The following is a 19550-nucleotide window of genomic DNA, read 5'->3' as shown; positions in this document are numbered from 1 at the left end:
TGTAACATGCAATATAAAAATACAACAAGTTGTCATAAAATGCTCGTGAATGCTATCAACAACATCTATTTTATATCTTGGATTCCATAGGCGGTGTAGTGGAACACAGATATTGGAACCTATCTAACAGCTACTGAGGTCAATAGCAGAATTCTCCGTTAGAAATTAATGTTTAAATCTATCATTTGGCATGGTAAAAATTGGTTGTAAGATTCCATAAACCATATCCTAATGGTCAAAATCCCATGCCAAAAGAAATATAAGCTAACAGACCCATACTTGAAAACAGGAACACATTTCTTCTTCACATTTGTTCTCCCTCCACCCACCCCATTGACTAGGGCAGGGGGAGAGAGAAAAGAAGAAATCCCTATGCTTATACTTTATACCACAGCGACAAGGGCAGTATAAATTACTAGCTTAGTGAATCTCTTTTCTCTCCCCTCCCTAAATTTGCTCCGATATGAGAATTCCTCACACTTGACTTCAAATGGTATCTTTCAAGCCTCTCCCAGAACCCTGTGGATCTTCCCATTCAATTTCTCCCACTCACAGATGCCCAAAGTCATGGTAGCGCTCCCTCTAGTAGACAGCTGGATGCTGCTCCCTGCAGACTCTGTTCTTTGGGCTTATCAAAGGTTGCTCGATAGTGCCATGAGGCCTACACATTGGCTGCTGAATGCCTCCTGCTGGCTTAGGAGTGAGTGACTGTGGTTTTGATCAGGCAGGATGTAAAGTACCCTAAGATCAATGATAGATGAGGATACTCAACACCGTGCAGATTCAGGCTCTGAGTGTGGATAGGCAACGGCAGAAGTACCTTGTGCTACCCTCTGTCACCCTATAAAAAGGGTTGCTTTAAAAGAAAACAAGCCACGTGAAAAATTATGAAATAAATACTCATTCATACTGTGAATGATTTTACACATACCTTCATTTTCAGTGTAATTACTTTTTCCAAATGCAGCTTCCGGTAGCTTTTTTTTCAAATCAGACACGCCTATGATATATTTCATTTCCAGTTTGGCTGGCCTATCAAAAGAAGAGCAAAAGTGGTCAAGATGAAATATATGTATAGTTCTAACTCAAATGATGAATCTAAGATTATTATGCTGTTGTAAAACTGAAAAGTGGACAACTTCTCATTCCACTGAGCAGAGCTCTGATATATGGCTTATTGTTTGCAGTGTTGTAGCTGTACTGGTCCCAGGATCTGAGAGAGACAAGGAGGATGAGGTAGTTCTTTCACCAACAGAAGCTGGTCCAATAAAATGATATTACATCACCCACTTTGTCTCTCTCACATTGATTATTGGCTTCCAGAGAAAGAATACCGAAGTGGATCTAACAGAATTAATTAGTTTCAGTTGACAAGACAGAATAGTCTTCCCAAAAATTACTTTTTAAAAATAATACCAATTTATGGCTTCTTTGACTAGCTTGACAATGACGGCAAATGGGTAATAGTCGCCACAGACCTAAGCAGACATCAGAAAGAATTAACAATCATAGATACAGGTGATGCCACCTAATAGTGAAGTGTCCAATCAGATGTCTCAAAAATAAAAGCATGTCCCTCATGAGGTAGAAATGGTCAGGATACAAAGCCAGGTGGATGCCTACTGCAGCAACAGAAAGGTGGCATTGTGTATTCTGTACCAGACTTTGGCCTGGACCAGCATCATGTGATCTCTACTGACCCAAAGAAACCTTCAACAGTGGCATGTTACTGCAAGGGGCATATGTTGGAGAAAACAGCTTTTGACCTGAAGAGTTATAGCCAGTATCCTTCCTGTCTGACACTACTTGCTAAGAACCTTCGTAAAGCAGAAGACAATATATTCTACTCTCTCTCACTTTAAAACTTTTTAAAACTATGTTTTTAGCTTCGAGGCCAACACATACTCCCTGCGAAATTCATAAAAACCACAGCAAACCTGGAGGAAAGTATGATCAGAAGAAAGTAAGTGACTAACAAATCCCTAGCACCAAACAGACTACAAACCCTTTAACTTGTTAAATTCTTCACTGTTATCTAATTCTGACTAAATATTTTAAACACTTACTTTAATATCTTATTCACCATTTCCCCAAGCTACAGTTCAGCAGTTTGACTTTATTAGTATAATAACAAAGTCTATTTGCCATAGGAAAAAGAAAAGGAAAAACTAGGAATAATGTATTAGGCTCAATACTCAAAACTAGACACCTCATGTAGCACAAGCAAAATATGTCCTTTCTTGGTGCAGCTCACTTTCCTCTCTGTGCCAGCTCATCTGGCAGCATGGGGCTGGGGGAGGGGGCAGCAGAGCCTGGGGACGGGAGGGGCGGAGAAGGGAGGCACAAGAGCAGCCACTGCTACCTTTGTGCAGGGGAGGGAAGTAGGAGGAGCAGGAGCTCAGAAATGCTAGTGGCTGGTCTCCCCTAACACACCCCCTGTGAAAGTTCAAGTGATAAGGGTAGCCCATGTAGGTGACCAGATAGCAAGTGTGAAAAATTAGGACACTTTTTTGGGGTGGGGGTTTATAGTTGCCAAAATAAAACCAAGCCCCTAATATTGGGACAGTTCCGATAATATCAGGACGTCTGGTCACCCTAAGCCGATGTAAGGGAGTAAGGGGGCTCCTTACCCCACTAAGCAGGGATGCAGCTGAGCTTATGACTGAGCCTTTAGCTTTTACATCTGCTTGAAGCTGGAAACTGCCTTTCTAGCTAGGGTGCCAAAGGATACATCTGAGATTCCCAGCATCATTGTCAATAAAACCTCAAATTGTGTTTTTTTTCCATTTCACTCTGCGGCTACCCAAGCATACAGAAAAAGGGAAAAATATACTTATATACTTACAGTTGTGCTGGAATCACAGCACTATATGGGGACTTAAAGGCTATATCACACAATAGGTGCCCCTGGATAGAAAGCTGCCCTCTCCATGGGCAATAATATACTAAAAATAAAATTAGAAAAATAATTATGTGTAAATTAAAACAATGCCAATAAAGCTACATTTAAATACCACATATCAAACCGACAAGAGGTGCTCTTACCTTTATTTTCAAGTTCAATTCTAGAGAAAAAAGGGGGGGGAGGGAGGGAGAAAAGAAGAATGCTTAAAAATGGTCAAGGAAAAGCGGCACATGACTGAATGTTGTACAATAATGTAAAGTTGCTTACATTCTTTTATGATTTAATGTTGACATTATTTTAGGTTCAGTGTACTGAAAGGCTATTATTACATAGGGACAAATCTGTCTAGGGCGTTCAACAACACTGTCACTGGAAATTTCATACACGTAATACTGGAAAGAAAAAAAAAGGAAAAACAGATGAAAGAGAATGACTTCATTCAGCAGTGCCTTAATGCAGTCCTTCATCCCACACCCATCTCACATTCAGTTCAGTAATATTTCTTCAAGCCGTCTGTTTGTTGCCAGCCACCGTACCTGACTCAATTCGAAGGCCCGAAAATGACTAGTCTCCAAGGAAATATTGTTTATATTCACAGAGATGTGGCAGTCATAGCCAGGAGTCGGATTGGTGTAATTTGCCGTGTAATTCTCTGGCATGAACTTGACCTTTCCCTGTGACAAACACATTTGCAAAAAAATAATGCTGGTAAAAATGCTTTAAACAGCAGCAAACCACCCGTGAATTTGAAGATAACTTTGCCATCCCTCCCAGAATCTCAAAGCTCCCTATAAAAGGTGCTGCTCGCACATCCTCCACAACTCCCTAAAAGAGGGAGACAAACAAACAGACCGATCTCCCCATGGGGGTCCCGCTGAGCAAGGGAAGCCGGTGGCGGGGAGACAGGGAGCCTATGTCCCCCACCCCACATTCCTTGCAGGGAGTGCAGGGGAGAAGAACCAGAACCAGAGTCCTCATGGGAGTCTGGGGCTGTGCGGGGTGCAGAGGGGGTAGAGAGCTTGGCACAAAGCTTGGATGGGTTGCTGGGAGCCTGGGGAGTGGTAAGAAAGACAGAGCTGCCTTTCCCACTCTGCTCTCCCATTTCCGCCCCCGCTTCACCGCTCTGCCACCCACGCCCCACCTCTGCCGCCACCACCCGCCTCCCTGCTGCCAGGAGGGCTCAGAGAATGCTGGCCAAGCACCACCTGGAGACCCACAGAGAGGGGAGGCAAGAGAGGATGCCTGAAATCCAGCACCACAGCAGTGTCCAGTGGCCAGAAGGACAAACTTGCAGATGGATATGGGATACTGTAACAGGGCTGCAAGCCTGCGTGACATGGCTGCCGGATGGATCAGCGTCACGCCAGGTACGTAACACCTGGAAGTGCTGTAATTCTCCCTTTGGATAGGAGTATGTGTGCCGCTCCAATCAGCTTCCATGGGAGCGCCATCTTTGCACCCAAAAGCTGAGTTTGTCATTTAAGTCTAGCAGGGTAGTAAATAGGGTGACCAGGTGTCTGGTTTTTGACCAGAACACCTGGTTGAAAAGGGACCCTGGCGGCTCCAGTCAGCACAGCTGACCGGGCCATTAAAAGTCCGGTCGGCGGTGATGCAGAGCCAAGGCAGGCTAGTCCCTTCCTGTTCTGGGGCACGGCGCTGTGCCCCGGACGTGGCTAGCAGGTCCAGCTCCTAGGCGGGGGGGCACGGGGTTCTGCATGCTGCCCTCGCCCTGAGCACTGGCTCCGCACTCCCATTGGCTAGGAACCAGCCAATGGGAATTGGCGGGGATGGTGCTTACGGGCGAGAGCAGCATGCCCCACGGAGCCTCCTGCCCCCCACTCCCCACCTAGGAGCTGGACCTGCTGGCCGCTTCCAGGGTGCTGCACAGCGCCCCAGGACAGGCAGGCAGCCTGGCTTAGTTCTGCTGCGCCGCTGACCTGGAGCTGCCCGCGGTAAGCCCGCGCCCCAACCCCGAACTCCCTGCCCCAGCCCCCCCAAACCCCAGAGCCTCCTACCGCATCCAAAACCCCTCATCCCTGGCCCCATCCCAAAGCCCGCACCCCCACCCTGAGCCCCTTCCCAAATCCAGAGCCTCCTCTTGCGCCCCAAGCTCCTCATCCCTGGGCCCACCCCAGAGCCCGCACCCCCAACCCAGAGCCCTCACCCCCCTGCCCCAGCCCAGAGCCCCCTCCCACACCCTGAACCCCTCATCCCTGGCCCCACCTCAGAGCCCTCACCCGCTCCTGTACCCCAGCCCCCTGCCTCAACCTGCAGCCTTCTCCCGCACTCCGAATCCCTCAGCCCCAGCCTGGAGCCGCCTCCTGCACCCAAACCCCTAATCCCCGGCCCCACCCCAGAGCCCACACCCCCAGCCGGAGCCCTCACCCCCTCCTGCACCCCAACTCCCTGCCTCAACCTGCAGCCCCCTCCTACATTCTGAATCCCTCGGCCCCAAACCCCAGCCTGGAGCCCCCTCCTACACCCCAAACCCCTCATCCCCAGCCCAAGCCCTCACCCCCCCCACACACACCCCAACTACCTGCTCCAGCCTGGAGCCTGAACTCACACCCTGAACTCCTCATTTCTGGCCCCACCCCGAAGCCCACACCTGCATTTAGAGCCCTCATCCCCTCCCGCACCTCAACCCCCTGCCCCAGCCCAGTGAAAGTGAGTGAGGGTGGGGGAGAGCGAGCCACCAAGGGAGGGGGAATGTAGTGAGTGGGGGCGGGACCTCGGGGAAGAGGCAGGGCTAGGGTGTTCAATTTTGTGCCAACAGAAAGTTGACAACCCTAGTAGTAAATAATGCATCGTGGAACAAATACTGAAAGACTTTCTCAGATGAAACTCTCAGTGATATCCACTCTTCTGGAGTAATACCAAGGCACTCTTTGATTTCATACTTCACGGTGCACCATGCCCCTAATCAATATGAACTAAATACCCCAGATTCCAAAAAAAGGTATCAATATAGTATTGATTTTATAGCATATCAATATTAGGACAACACACCAATATTAACATTTTTGTCCTGCCTTCTGCTCTATGGGAACTTTCATTAACCAGTCTGTGGGGGGACAAAAAGATTGAGTTTTACCTTAATTAGTTTAAAAATTACAATACAGCCAGATTTTCCATGATACCAGGGCCTTGGATGAAGGTAGTCCGAGTACTTGGAAACATAAACCCCTTTAAAAAATAAATATAAATATATTTAATACTCTTTTTGGAATTCTGGATTATAAATAATGACTAAATAAGAAAATCCCAATGAAAAATATTTTAGCATTATACTGTATGATTTGTTCTTTGAGTAAAACCTTAATTTTGAGCCTAAGCTACCTGAAAGTGTCCCTTTGTACCCTGAAAAGGGTTCTTAAAGGACTGAAACTGTGACAGCTCAGTGTTGTCTGCTATTGTAGATTGTGGGCCCTGCATTATATTGTTTGATACCCAAGCATATCATGTAAGACCGCATGATTACTTCGCACCCCTCCCGAGACCCTCAAGTCTCACAGGAGATGTGTATGTTATAAGATTTTCCCAGTCAGAAGTGTTTAAATACATTTCAAAGTTAAAACTAAGGGCTATGGATTTATTTTAGATATGACTGGCTACAATACACCTCATTCACTACCAAACTTAGGGCCTACTCCTGTGAGTAGTCCTACTGATTTAGTAGGAGTACTTACAGTACGCGTTTGCAGGATCAGGGCCCTCTATGGTGAAACCTGATGAAAGGTCATAAAGAGCTGTGTATGTTGGCCTAGCATTGAGGGGGTTAATACATGCTGAGGTTATCAATTTGGAATTTACATAAGTAGGAGAACTCAGACCAGATGTAATACGTGGTGTTTGCTGAGGGCTTGTTTTTATTCAGCTTTCACCTGGGTTAATTAAAGAGGGACAGTCTGTGGTTCAGGCCAGATGACAACCATTCCTTCCTACTCCTTCTCTGTAACCTCCTCATGCCCCTCAACTTCCAGATAAAATAACTCTAAACTATTTCATAACACAAGGGAGCTTTATGTTAAAGTCAGCATCTCCTATCCCCTTTCTCTGTGGGGAAAATCCAACAGTGCTTACAACCAAAAATACAGATAGCTACCAGCAATAGTCAAAAACAATAACTTCCAGTTCATTGGCTGCATTTATCCCTTAATTTCCACATACAGAAGGGTGGCAAGGGAAGGGAGTGAGATTATGTGTTTGAATTCATAGAGGCAACAATTTCTTGGCAGCTGCTAGTATACAAAACATCAGGAAAAAATGAAACCACAACAGATCTTGAATTACTTTCAAAAGAAGGAGCTATGTACAAAAATATTAGTCAAGCAGGAGAAAAAACCGTAAGAAATTAAAATATTTCAGACACTTTCTATTTTAGCATTGCTTTCATGTAGCCCCCTTCCCCAAAAAAACAAAAATGCATGTCTAAATTCTCAGAAATGTAGTGTGTGATTCACTGCCACACTACTTCAGTTTTACTCCCGTTTGATTCCACTGATTCCAGAATGTACGATTCCTGAGCAAGGAGGTATAGCTACAATAATATTACTTTTAGTGTAACCAGAAGCCTATTTCAGCTTCCTGATACCAATAATAAAATAGTTTAAAAACAAAAGATATAATGCTAACAATCATGTTGCCTTAGTTTCAAATGTTAAGTCAACTTCACAGCGTGTTTTTTTTGTTTGTTTGTTTTAACTTAAAATGTAAAATTGATGTAAACCTCTGATTTATGCATTTGATGAGCTGTATGTTGGGTGTGTAAATCAAGTTACGAATATCAGTGGCCCTAATCATCTAGATTTGCTTGTACTATTTTAATTTATATTGAACAAAATGTGCCAAAGTGCCTGGTTATAACATTTGGGGCATTCAATTAAATATCTAAAACAAAAACGACAAACAAACGTCTGTTTGGTTTTTTTAATACGAAAATTCACCCTCAAGAACATTAAATTAAAAGAGTGAAAATCCACAGGGCCTTTTCATCAGCTTCCTGAAATGAATGCGACTTTATGTAATTTATCTAAGAGTTCTTGTCGTCATAGTACTCTTCATAATCCAGTTTGATTAAGATGCAGACATAGATGAAGCAATTCTAACCTTCCCCCTATCTGTTATTGTCTAAATTGTTTCTAAATTTGGGGTCCAATCCTGCAAACATTTCTCTGAGCCTAGCATTTACTATCATGAGTGGTCCTACTGATTGTCAATGGGATTACTCATGATGGTTAACCCTATACCAAGATCTTTTGCAGGATCAGGTCCTTAGACTTTTGGGTCAGGGAACGGGTCTTTTCTATGTTTTGTAGAGTGTGCAGCACTGTATTATTTTGGCACAATATTATTATTAAAAGTAGTAATAACAAAAACTGACAAAATACAATGGATCAGCAAGAGGCTCTGGACAAGTATGATGGTCAATGTAGAGGAAGATGTTTTAAATTTTGGCATTTTTGCTAAATTGTTATTCTGACTGAAAAAACTGAGATGGAGAAGAAAGCTGGTAAAACGATCATCATTTCAATAGCTAACTACATTACAGAAGGAAAACAACACTGATTGCTTGATCCATAGAACAACTGAATCTAATTTTAAAAAATAAGAAATAAATTTTTAATCTTTCAAATAAATAAAATTAACAAAGTCATAAAAGTTCATTTGTATGTTTCTTTTCAAGAAACGGCTTGCAGTTTATTATAACAAGTCAGATTTTTTCCCTTCTGTACTTAAACCTTACCTTTCGCTGGATCACCTAGCGTGGTAAGGGGTCTGGTGTTTATACGAAGTCCACTCTGACACACCGCTTTTGCCTTCAAAATAAGTTATAGCCTCATTTATTTATTTTAAAGATAAGATGTTTAGCTATCCTGTCACTATTACAACACTTAGCAAACATACTTTCAGTTAATAAATGTATTTAAGTATTGCCAAAAAGTTAATTATTTTCACATCCACAAGACACTTATGATCTGAACATAATTACGGACATATCCAATGTTCACTGAAGTCAGTGGAAAGATGGCCCTAAATGCTGAGAGCCATTTATCAGGTCTGGCTATGACATTTAATGAACATTTTATATTCATGCAACACACAGTGCTTTGGAAGTTTTTGGAAAATTCCACCCTCTCAGAAAAGTCTTGGCAGACAGAAGGCTGATGTCTTGCACTTTCTTAAGCTTCTAGCACTTTACTTCCACAATCTACAGAGTTTCTTCAAAAGGATGCTTGTAAACTCCTGTCTTCTGTCACTGAGGTTCTTTTTCATTATAAAATGTATCTGAGCTGTTTTGATCATGTCTGCCCTAGATTGTAAATTCACTAGGGGAGGGAAAATGCCTTTCCCTCTGTTTGCACAGTCTGTCAGCACTCAGACAACAATAGACTTTTTAAAAAAAGATCAGAGTCACTGTCAGATCCTTTTTATCAGATAAATTCTCCTCTGGGTTATTTATACAGCAATGATCACAATGAAGAGGCAGTGCAGATTACAAAGAGAAACTAAACCATTTAAGAATAATTCTGATGGACTTCCTTGGGGAGGAGCCTCATTGAAAATGAAAGTATTCAAAGATGCAGCATCTCAATATCTTATGCTGAACAACTTTTCCACTTTACCTCTCTTTCACTATCAAACAGAAGAAATGCATAGGTCTCATCAAGTTCCTCCTTGGTATAGCCACTCGCTTCCTTTTCTTGGGTAAAAGTTTTGTACTGCAGAAGACACAAAAAGGCTGCTTCTTTTATATATTCCAAGTACTAGACCCATATTAATATTGTGATACAGGGATTATTATGCAGTTATATAGCACATTTCATTTAAAGATCTTAAAAAGTGCTTTACAAACATTAACTAAAGGTAACTAAAATGCATTTAAGATCTTATAGTCTTGAAAGCATACATACTTAATATGTGTTAATAATTATATTTTATAAATCAAAATATGGTAGTTAATCATTAGTTCCTCCTTTATTTATGTGGCAAGACCCAAGTTCAGGGTCTGTGATTTCCCTACAAATATCAGTGACCTCACTAACTCCCAAAACAACGTAAGGAAACATCTACCTGCACTGTTTAGATGCTAGTAAGATAAACAACTGCTGGTGCAGGGGAAACACGGATCATGGAATGCCTAAAAAGCCTTTCAACACAAGCATTTATAGACTCATAGACTTTAAAGCCAGAAGGGCCCATCATGATCATCTAGTCTGACCTCCTGTTCTTGCACACTGAAGGCCACAGAACTTTTCCCACCCATCCCTGTAATAGACCCATAACCTCTGGCTGAGTTACTGAAGTCATCAAATCATGATTTAAAGACTTAAAGAGAATCTACCATTTACACTAGTTTAAACCTGCAAGTGACCCGTGCCCCATGCTGCAGAAGAAGGCAAAAAGCCCCCTCGGTTTCTGCCAATCTAAGCCAGGGGAAAATTCCTTCCCAACCCCAAATATGATGATCAGTTAGACGCTGACCATGTGAGCAAGACCCAGCAGCAGTGTATTTGTATTATTTGTTCATCTCTTCACCATAAGTCTGTTAATTGCTTGAGGCCATTTTTATTATTATTAAAAGAATTGCAGCAGTACATTTTTTACCCTCGCAACTTCCATGTGATGGAGGCATATGTTATATCCATTTCACAGAAGGGGAAACTGATGCACGGGGAAGTTGGAATACTGTATAGCCTACGAGTCTTGGTTCCAGTCCTCTGCTCTAAGCACACTCCCTTTCTAGGGCATAAAATATATTTAAAATGGTGACAGAATTCAAACTGACCTGCTTAAACTAAAACATTTACCAGGTCTAAACGAACCACCAAAAAAAAAAAAAAATTCTTCATTCTTGCCCCTCTTTACAGAAATGATGTGAAGGTTTTGTATCCAGTATTAAAATTTCTTTCATGACTTGCTCCCTGGACATGCAATCATTGACGAATTATGCAGCAGGCCAGCTGATCTATCCCACTTGTTAGTGCTCAAAGTATGCACAGGGTTTGAAGGGAAATCCAGAGGATTGTTGAAGTGCCCCTGATGTTCCAGACTGACAGCACTTTTAAAGGGTGAAACTATAAGAGAGTGGCTTTGACAGACAAGCGTGACTGGGCCTACTCTAGCAATTTTCTCAAAATCTCCTACGAGTGCACTACCCATTGGTGGTATCAGTAGTAGGAGGCAAGGAACAGTTTTTTTACCAATGTCTCATCTGTTTACATTTGGAAGGATTTCTTCACTGGCATATGAGCTAAAACTTCATTTGAAAGTGTAGTTTGACTCCCAACTAGAAAGCAGGGAGTGTGTTTGTCAAGGCTTGTGAGAACCTTGGTCCAGATGCATAAAGGGACTTGCTTGGCATTCCATTCTGCCCTTTCTACTGGCCAAATGCAATAATGGGGGTTTATAGTTTGACTCTTTTAAAACTTTTTTCCAGTGATTTAGTACTTGTATAACTCCAGCACAGGATGCTTTTAACTGAGCTCCATGCTACAGAAAATGTCACAAGAGCCTAAGTGAGCAGGCAGGGAGCCAATTTTTTCATATTGCTTTTCTTATCTCATGGAATTGATTTATGAAATCTCCTTAAAAATTGTGGGAGGAGAGAAAAGATTTAAGATGAGATTGCAAGTTAGAAAAGCAGTAGGCTGAATATCACACTTTCGGTTTTTGTACTTACGCCAAGTGTGACTGCAGCATTGAAGACGGTTTGATCGGATTTTAAAACAAACGTAGATGTTTGCTAAATTATTGTTAAATATCAAATGAACTGACTTCTAATTTAGGAGTCCATGACTGAGATTCCCGGGCTACAATATAAATAATAATATTAATCTAAAAAAATTAACCGTTATTAGGTTGACAAAAGAATTCTGCCAGCGACCTACCTGCGCCTACAGTGGGGGTTAGGTTGATCTAACTGTCAGAGAGGGCATAAGAACATAAGAATGACCCTACTGGGTCAGTCCAAAAGTCCATCTAGCCAGTATCCTGTCTTCCGACAGTGGCCAACACCAGGTGCCCCAGATCAGAACAGGTAATCATCAAGTGATCCATCCCCTGTTGCTCATTCCCAGCTTCTGGCAAACAGAAATTTTTCACAACCCTGAGTCATGTGGCCAGGTTGACCTAAGATTTAGGTGTACAGCAGGCCTCTCAGAGCCTTGGATTACCTACATCAATGGAAAACCCCTTCCACAGATATAGGAAATTCTACACTCTACAGTGTAACTGTGCCACTGTAATGCAGTGTGAAAGTGTCAGAGTGGCCTAAGGCTGATTTGGCAATCGTCCCCATGCAAATCCAATTGAGGAGATAATTGGCTTAGGACTGGATGTTTAACCAGTTAACAAGGCGAGTCAGCTCCTCAGCTGAGGACAGTTAAAAGAGAGACAGGAAGAGGAAAGAGCAGGGAGGGAGGGATACACAGGAAGGAAGGGCCAGTGAAGTCCAGGATCTCAGGGAGGTAAGATCTCTTCCCTCCCCTCTTCCCCTCCACCTCCCACCCCTCTGCCTAGAGGAAATGTAAAAGTTTTATGTTGTTGGAGGGACAAGGACTTGTCTACCGTAAATAAAGCACTGGGTGTTGAACTGGCCACTGGCGTACGTGAGGACTGCTTGCAGAGAGGAATCCAGGGTGAGGTGAACCCTGCCCTGTGACATGTTGACTAAAATTTCAGCTCTATTTTTAGTTAATGACAACAGAAGCACTGGTTCTTGGGGGCTCGGAGAAAAGAGTCATTTGCAGTCTTCAAAGAATACAGCCTTGAGCACAATACAAATGAAGATGGTACTGGAAAGCCCTTTTTAAATAAATATTTTTAAAATGGTTTCACCCCTGCTGTAGAAAGGGCATGATGTGGTTCAGTCTTGTGCATGTGTAACCCACACACCTCCTGGGTGTGGTGTTCTGTCCCATCTAGTGGCTTCGAGACCACTTAGAGAGAGTTTTAAATGAGTCTGCTCTACAGCCTTAGCTAAGAAGTCAGTTGGCTTTTAGCTCATGCAGTATAAGCTCATGCACTAAGCTCCAGAGGTCCCCTGGTTTGATCCCGCCCGCCGACAACTGGAGTCTGTCGGTGTTACACATGAATGTTTGCAAGAGGAGTTAAGGGAAGAGCATAGGGAGCTATCCTGGTCACAGGTAGATGGAGGACCTGACATGTCCCAGCCAGGGCCATGATAAAAGGAGAGACATCCTGATTTAACTTGGGGCTCAAGTCAGCATGAAGCGGCTCATGCTCCATGCAAAAAGCCCTCAAGCCTAAGCATCGCATTAGCATTTCAACCGGGCCTGAGGGCCCCCCATGACTTGTAGAGGAGGCCCTGCAGCTGCAGGTTTGCAGCCTTTATTCCACAGTCAAAGGAAGGAGTGGGGTAGGGAGCAGAAGGGTCAAGAAGAGAAAAGAAAGAAAATGCTCGACTCATTCAGGAATTGTAAATTGGGCAAAGGTCACAATGGGACGTATAAATTAACTGAACTCAGGAAACGAAAGAATCAAAACATCTGCCACAAATGGCAGGCAAAAAAAACAATGGAACATAACAGAACCCTGGAAGACACGGAAGGAATTCCCTCCTTTGCAAAGCCTTTAACTAAACCCCTCGTCCACGAAACATACCTCCTTTAAAAATACATCATTATTCACCAAAGTCACTCGACTGTACTGAAAGCCATTCCGAGATGTGGAATCCAAATACGAGTTATGCAGCACCGAAACTGCTGACTGGTAAAGGGAACTTGAATCCACTGGCATTTGGTGAAAAGCTGTAAGTAAAACAATAAAGAAGTGAAAATATTCAAGATGACAGTGTGTGTACACAGATCACCACGAGAGTCTCTTCTGATTTTGGTAGCAGCTGAGTAAAACAACAACAAAAATTAATAAACTTATTGATAATTCTTCAACAAACCCTGACATTAAATTACAATTAAAAATGCAAAATAAAATTGAGGACATAGGGAAGAGAGGTCTCACTTCATTTCCCTGGTGCATGTAACCCAGTTCTACATAGGACTTGAATATAAATCTTTCTATTTGAATTGGGAAGGCTCTTGGTAGCAACTACCCTCAAATTCATGCAACCTACAATACTTTATAGCTGCAGTTTAAACTACTATCAAACAGGAAGAAAATGAGTTCACGTTTCTCCTCTAGCTTCACTAATAACCTCTAATAACTACTGAGTTCAGTCCCCACACTTTTCCTCACAGGACCCCTTCTCTCAACCCCCTCTAAAGAGAAATGAAGCTGAGGAAGCCTTATTTTATTCCGACCAGGCACACCTTCAAATTCCTTTTCACAGCCCTGATTTTTTTTGGTTTGCAAATGATATAAATGCAAAACCAAAAAAATAACAACATTTAAATAATAGGGACAAATGAGACCTTACAGCAAATTATGTTTGTGATTCCTAATAATGCCAGATTTGATCATAATATTACAAATAACATCTTAGATCTGTTGTCCCTCTGCTGAGCAATAGCGGAGGTTGGGAATTGGCTTTGTCTTGGAGGAGAAATCGATGATGTGGAGTCAAGGTATTTTCTCTGTGTAACTTGTTTACTTACACTGTATACACCAGTCATTGAACAAAGGTCACTAACCACATGCAGGCAATCCCAGGCCCTCTTTAAGAAATCTCAGGCCAAACACCAATGCCCATTCTCAGGAAGCCACTCTTCAGCAGTAAGAATAGTTAGAGAGAATGATTATAGCAGAAAAACTCATAAATACATAGTTAATGTATATAATGAAGTGTTTCTTCAGACTGCATTCTGCACACATGCTAAGAAAAGGCATTTGCAAACCCACATGTAACAGTAGCAGCTGGTGATTCATGTCATAACAGATCCCAAACTTTACAAACTATATGTAAATATATTTGACTAGGGAAAAACAGTATGTTACTATAAAGCTAAAGTCCATTCAGAGAAAACACAAACACTTAAAATACAGGAAATCCCGAATTAAGGTTCTTAGACTTCACAAATCTTTACTATAGGTGAGGGTGCACACGCCGGAAGCTTCAGTTCACAGGTTTAGTTTGCAGTATAGACAAAATACAAAAGATGTTTTTGTAACTTGTGAACTTAAAATAGAACATGAGCCTGAAGTCACTGAAAGACAATAAATATGGAAGCTCACAATGCCATTTAAAGAGTAATTCTTCAGTGGACAGTGGTGCTTTAAGAAAGATACCAGGAGATCTGTAAAGACAAGAGGTTTGATCTCACGTCAAAAGGATTATCTTCATCAGAGCTATGACTAAGTAAGAGATAATTAATCTCTGTCACACTACATTTTTCACTTTTATGATCTCAGGTTTTTTAAAGTGAGTTTGAAGGTTTTTCTTTTTTGCTTCTTTACAATAAAAAACTTCCCTAGTCCTCAAATCCCATTATCCCTGTCAATTACTCAGATCCAAAAAGATATAACATAAGGAAAATAATAGGCCAACACTCCCAAACTGACAAGCTTTTAATTTATTTAGCATAGGCAATGTTGCCTATAGCCTCGGAGTTATCTGATTTTGCATTTCTGCAGCATATGATTTGCAACAATAAAGGGAGATAAACTCTAGTTTTATGTGGGTCAAATGAAAGGTATGAAGAAAGGCAATTATATCAGTAGAAAACCAGATTTAAATAATTGTTGTAATAAATGCATTTAGAGGACAGACAAGAATGGATATCAGGTTATAATTATGGAAATTAATTATTCGAAAGTGCCTTTTTCTCTGTTAACCTTCCTGTGGAAAAGTTACCTCTTTTTTCCCTGTTCACGTTTGCCCTTTATCTATCCTTTAGTGTACTAATCACTCTGTTGGGATTATTATTTAAAAAGTAGAAGTAAAAAAGTAAGAAGCAGAACTATTTTTCCTAAACGCACAAAGATGAAAAATATAAACAGCTTAAAGAAAAACATCTGAAAGATATTAATCTATTTTCTCTTATTGAACCTAATGATGATAAAAAGGAATATATATTAGTTTGCCTTTTCCTGACCCCTCTTTTGTTTTTCTTTGTCTATAACTTTCCCGCTCACATCTTGAAGATATTAAAAAGTTAACAGGGGAGGTCAGACTTATTCCTGTAAATCAGATGAGGAATTTTAAATAGGTAGAATAAAATTACCTCAACAGTTTCAATTGAAACACACTAGCTTTCTTCCCTTCCTGTCCCAAATTTTATGAGAGAGCTGCTGTACGCTTTTACATTCCACCTCAGTGATAGCTGAATTTCATTGGTGAAGGAAGTAATAAAGGCCCGGTTCTTCGAATACGTGAGCTCATAAATCACTCTACTCACACAGGTAGTCCCTGTGATTTTAATGGGTCCAAGGCACAAAACAAGATTAAACCAGCTAGAGACAAAAGGGAACAAGAAAACATTCTACAAATACATTACAAGCAAGAGGAAGACCAAGGACAGGGTAGGCCCATTACTCAATGAGAGGGGAAAAACAATAACAGAAAATGTAGAAATGGCAGAAGTGCTAAATTACTTTTTTGTTTCAATTTTCACCAACAAATTTAGTAGCAATTGAACAACTAGCTTAATGAATGCCAGTGAAAAGAAGATAGGATCAGAGGCTAAAATATGGAAAGAACAACTTTAAAATTACTTAGACAATTTAGATGTTTTCAAATCACCAGGGCCTGATGAAATACATCCTAGAATACTCAAGGAGGTGACTGAGGAGACATCTGAGCCATTAGCGATTACCTTCGAAAAGTCATGGAAGATGGGTGAGATTCCAGAGGACAGGAAAAGGCAAATATAGTGTCCATCTATAAAAATGGGAATAAAGACAACCTGGGGAATTACAGACCAGTCATCTTAACTTCAGTGCCTGAAAGATAATGGAGCAAATAAGCAATCAATTTGAAGAAACCTAGAAGATAATAATGTGATAAGTAACAGTCAGCACGGATTTGTCAAGAGCAAATCATGTTAAACCAACCTAATAGCTTTCTTTGACAGGGTAACAAGCCTGGGGCGGGGGGAAGTGGTAGATGTGGTATATCTTGAGTTTAGTAAGGCTTTTGATACTGTCTCACATGACTTTCTCATAAACAAACTAGAGAAATACAGCCTAGACGGAGCTACTATAAGATGGGTACGTAGCTGGTTGGAAAACCATTCCCAGAGAATAGTTATCAGTGATTCACAGTCAAGCTGGAAAGGCATATCGAGTGGGGTCCTGTAGGGATCAGTTCTGGGTCCAGTTCTGTTCAATATCTTCATCAATGATTTAGATCAGAGGTCGGCAACCTTTGGCACCTGGTCAGTCAAGATAAAGCCACTGGCTAAAGCAGTGGCTAGCACTTCCCTCGGCCCGCGCCGCTTCCCACAGCTCCCATTGTCCAGGAATGGCAAACCGCAGCCAGTGGGAGCTGCGGGGTTCCATGCCTCCGGACTCTCCAGATAAACAAACCGGCCCGGCCTGCCAGTGGCTTTATCCTGACAGGCTGCATGCCAAAGGTTGCCACCCCTGATTTAGATAATGGCATAGAAAAGTACACTTATAAAGTTTGCAGATGATACCATGCTGGGAGGGGTTGCAAGTGCTTTGAAGGACAGAATTAAAATTCAGATGATCTGGACAAACTGAAGAAATGGTGTGAAGTAAACAGGAAGAAATTCAATTAGGACAAATGCAAAGAACTTCACTTAGGAAAGAACAATCAATTGTACCCACGCAAAATGGGAAATGACTGCCTAGGAAGGAGTACTGAGGAAAGGGATCGGGGGGTCATAGTAGATCACAAGCTAAATATGCATCAACAGTGTAACACTGTTGCAAAAAAAGCGAACATCATTCTGGGATGTATTAGCAGGAGTATTGTAAGCAAGACATGAGAAGTAATTCTTCTGCTCTACTCCGCGCTGATTAAGCCTCAACTGGAGTATTGTGTCCAGTTCTGGGCACCACATTTGAGGAAAGATGTGGACAAACTGGAGAAAGTCCAGAGGAGAGCAACAAAAATGGTTCATGTTCTAGAGAACATGACCTATGAGGGAAGACTAAACAAACCCAGTTTTTTCAGTCTGGAGAAGAGAAGACTGATGGGGGGGACATGATAACAGTTTTCAAGTCCATAAAAAGTTGTTACAAGGAGGAGGGAGACAAACTGTTCTCCTTAACCTCTGAGGATAGGACAAGAAGCAATGGGCTTAACTTGCAGCAAGGGCAGTTCAGGTTGGATATTAGGGAAAGCTTCCAAACTGTCAGGGTGATTAAGCACTGGAATAAATTGCCTAGGGAATTGCCTGTGGAATCTCCGTCACTGGAGATTTTTAAGAGCAGGTTAGACAAACACCTATCAGGAATAGTCCAGTTAATACTTAGTCCAGCCACAAGTGCAGGGGACTGGCCTACATGACCTCTCAAGGTCCCTTCTAGTCCTATAATTCTACTCACAAGAGTTACTCACCTATGTGTTTGTAAGATTGGGGTGCTGGGAGCTTCAGTGAGACTCCACACGAGTCTAAGAGTCTGCTTGCATGGATCCAATTACAGTATTGGGACCTGTGTTTGTCTAATGCCTTGGGATCTTTTGGAATAGAAAGCACTATTAAAGTGTCAGATACTCATGTATTATTGGCTGAGGGAAGGTGGGCCTTACACTCAACTCATTTCTCTGACTGCCTGTAAAACAATCACTTTTGAATGCCAAATTTGTAGTTATATTTCTCGCCTTTTCTCTAATACTCATTTAAACACTTTTGATTTACATCTAGTTTCAGGACCAGTAGTAGCCACTTAAAGGAAGTTCCTATAATTCTCAGAACATAATCAACAGAGGTGGTGGGCATGAAAGAGGAGGTTGTTGGCATAAGCCTACGGGACTCAATACTGAAATTCACAGGGGGAAATTCAACCATTTGTATTTCACCACAAGTCTAGTAAAGATAAGCCCATTAGGGGTGAGAAGCCTTGTACAGTGCTTTGGAAGAGCTGGGGGCTCAACTGGGCCCAGAGACCCCATAAAGAGCTTGGGAGGCGGTGGAAGAGAATTTGAGGGGCAACAATGAACTGAGGGGTTAATCTTCAGGAATGTAGCTTTCTAAATGGTCTCCCACAATGCTCAACCCCAGACTCCCATGGGACTCTGTGCTTCCCCATGTTGGATCTCTGGGGTAGGAGTGTGTGTGCACTCTCTGCTACTCCCGACTGGACTTTCTCTCTGGTGTGTGCGTGTGTGTGAATCCTAAAAGAGGGGTGGGCAAATGGCAAGAGGAGAAGGGGGCAAGTGGGGGCAGTTTAGCTCTATTCTCTGAGCACCTGCGTAGGTCCAGCTCTCTCAAACTAAACAAGGCACAGAAATGCCACAAAGCCATAAAAGTTCTAGCTGCAGAGCACATTAGTCTTCAACCTTCCGGAGTGACACTGGCTAAGCAAAAGTCAACCTAGGCCTCAGTTTCCAATCCGTAAAACGGGGCAGAGGCGGGATTGGGACTGTGTGTGAAAGAAGACTGGGAAGATGGCTTCCAATGCCAATGAATTGGGATTTGTTTGGGGCTGGGGACTGGACGTAGGGGTTCATCGGACGAGGTGGGGACAGGGGAAAGAAATTGAGGGAATGACGTATGAAAGCGGGTTGGGAAGACAGGTATGTGGGACTGGGTGGGCA

The 19550-nt window shown here is 42.2% G+C and overlaps 1 protein-coding gene across 5 annotated transcripts in view; it reads right to left on the bottom strand.

Annotated features, from left to right (window-relative positions):
* TASOR2 (transcription activation suppressor family member 2) overlaps positions 1–19550 on the bottom strand; it is a 71240-nt gene that overhangs the window by 39713 nt on the left and 11977 nt on the right. For all 5 annotated transcript variants that reach the window (XM_043499324.1, XM_038387642.2, XM_043499311.1 and 2 more), the window contains exons 2-10: positions 13532–13677; positions 9532–9627; positions 8652–8724; positions 6000–6091; positions 3442–3579; positions 3173–3297; positions 3046–3065; positions 2846–2945; positions 932–1032 (exon numbers count right to left, since the gene is read on the bottom strand). In XM_043499324.1, coding sequence (XP_043355259.1) covers positions 932–1032; positions 2846–2945; positions 3046–3065; positions 3173–3297; positions 3442–3579; positions 6000–6091; positions 8652–8724; positions 9532–9627; positions 13532–13677 — 891 coding nt within the window. The remainder of the gene's footprint in view (positions 1–931; positions 1033–2845; positions 2946–3045; positions 3066–3172; positions 3298–3441; positions 3580–5999; positions 6092–8651; positions 8725–9531; positions 9628–13531; positions 13678–19550) is intronic.

This window comes from Dermochelys coriacea, chromosome 1, assembly GCF_009764565.3.
Source record: "Dermochelys coriacea isolate rDerCor1 chromosome 1, rDerCor1.pri.v4, whole genome shotgun sequence".
In the NCBI taxonomy this organism is placed as follows: Eukaryota; Metazoa; Chordata; order Testudines; family Dermochelyidae; genus Dermochelys; species Dermochelys coriacea.
This window is presented reverse-complemented; position numbering and strand designations above follow the sequence as displayed.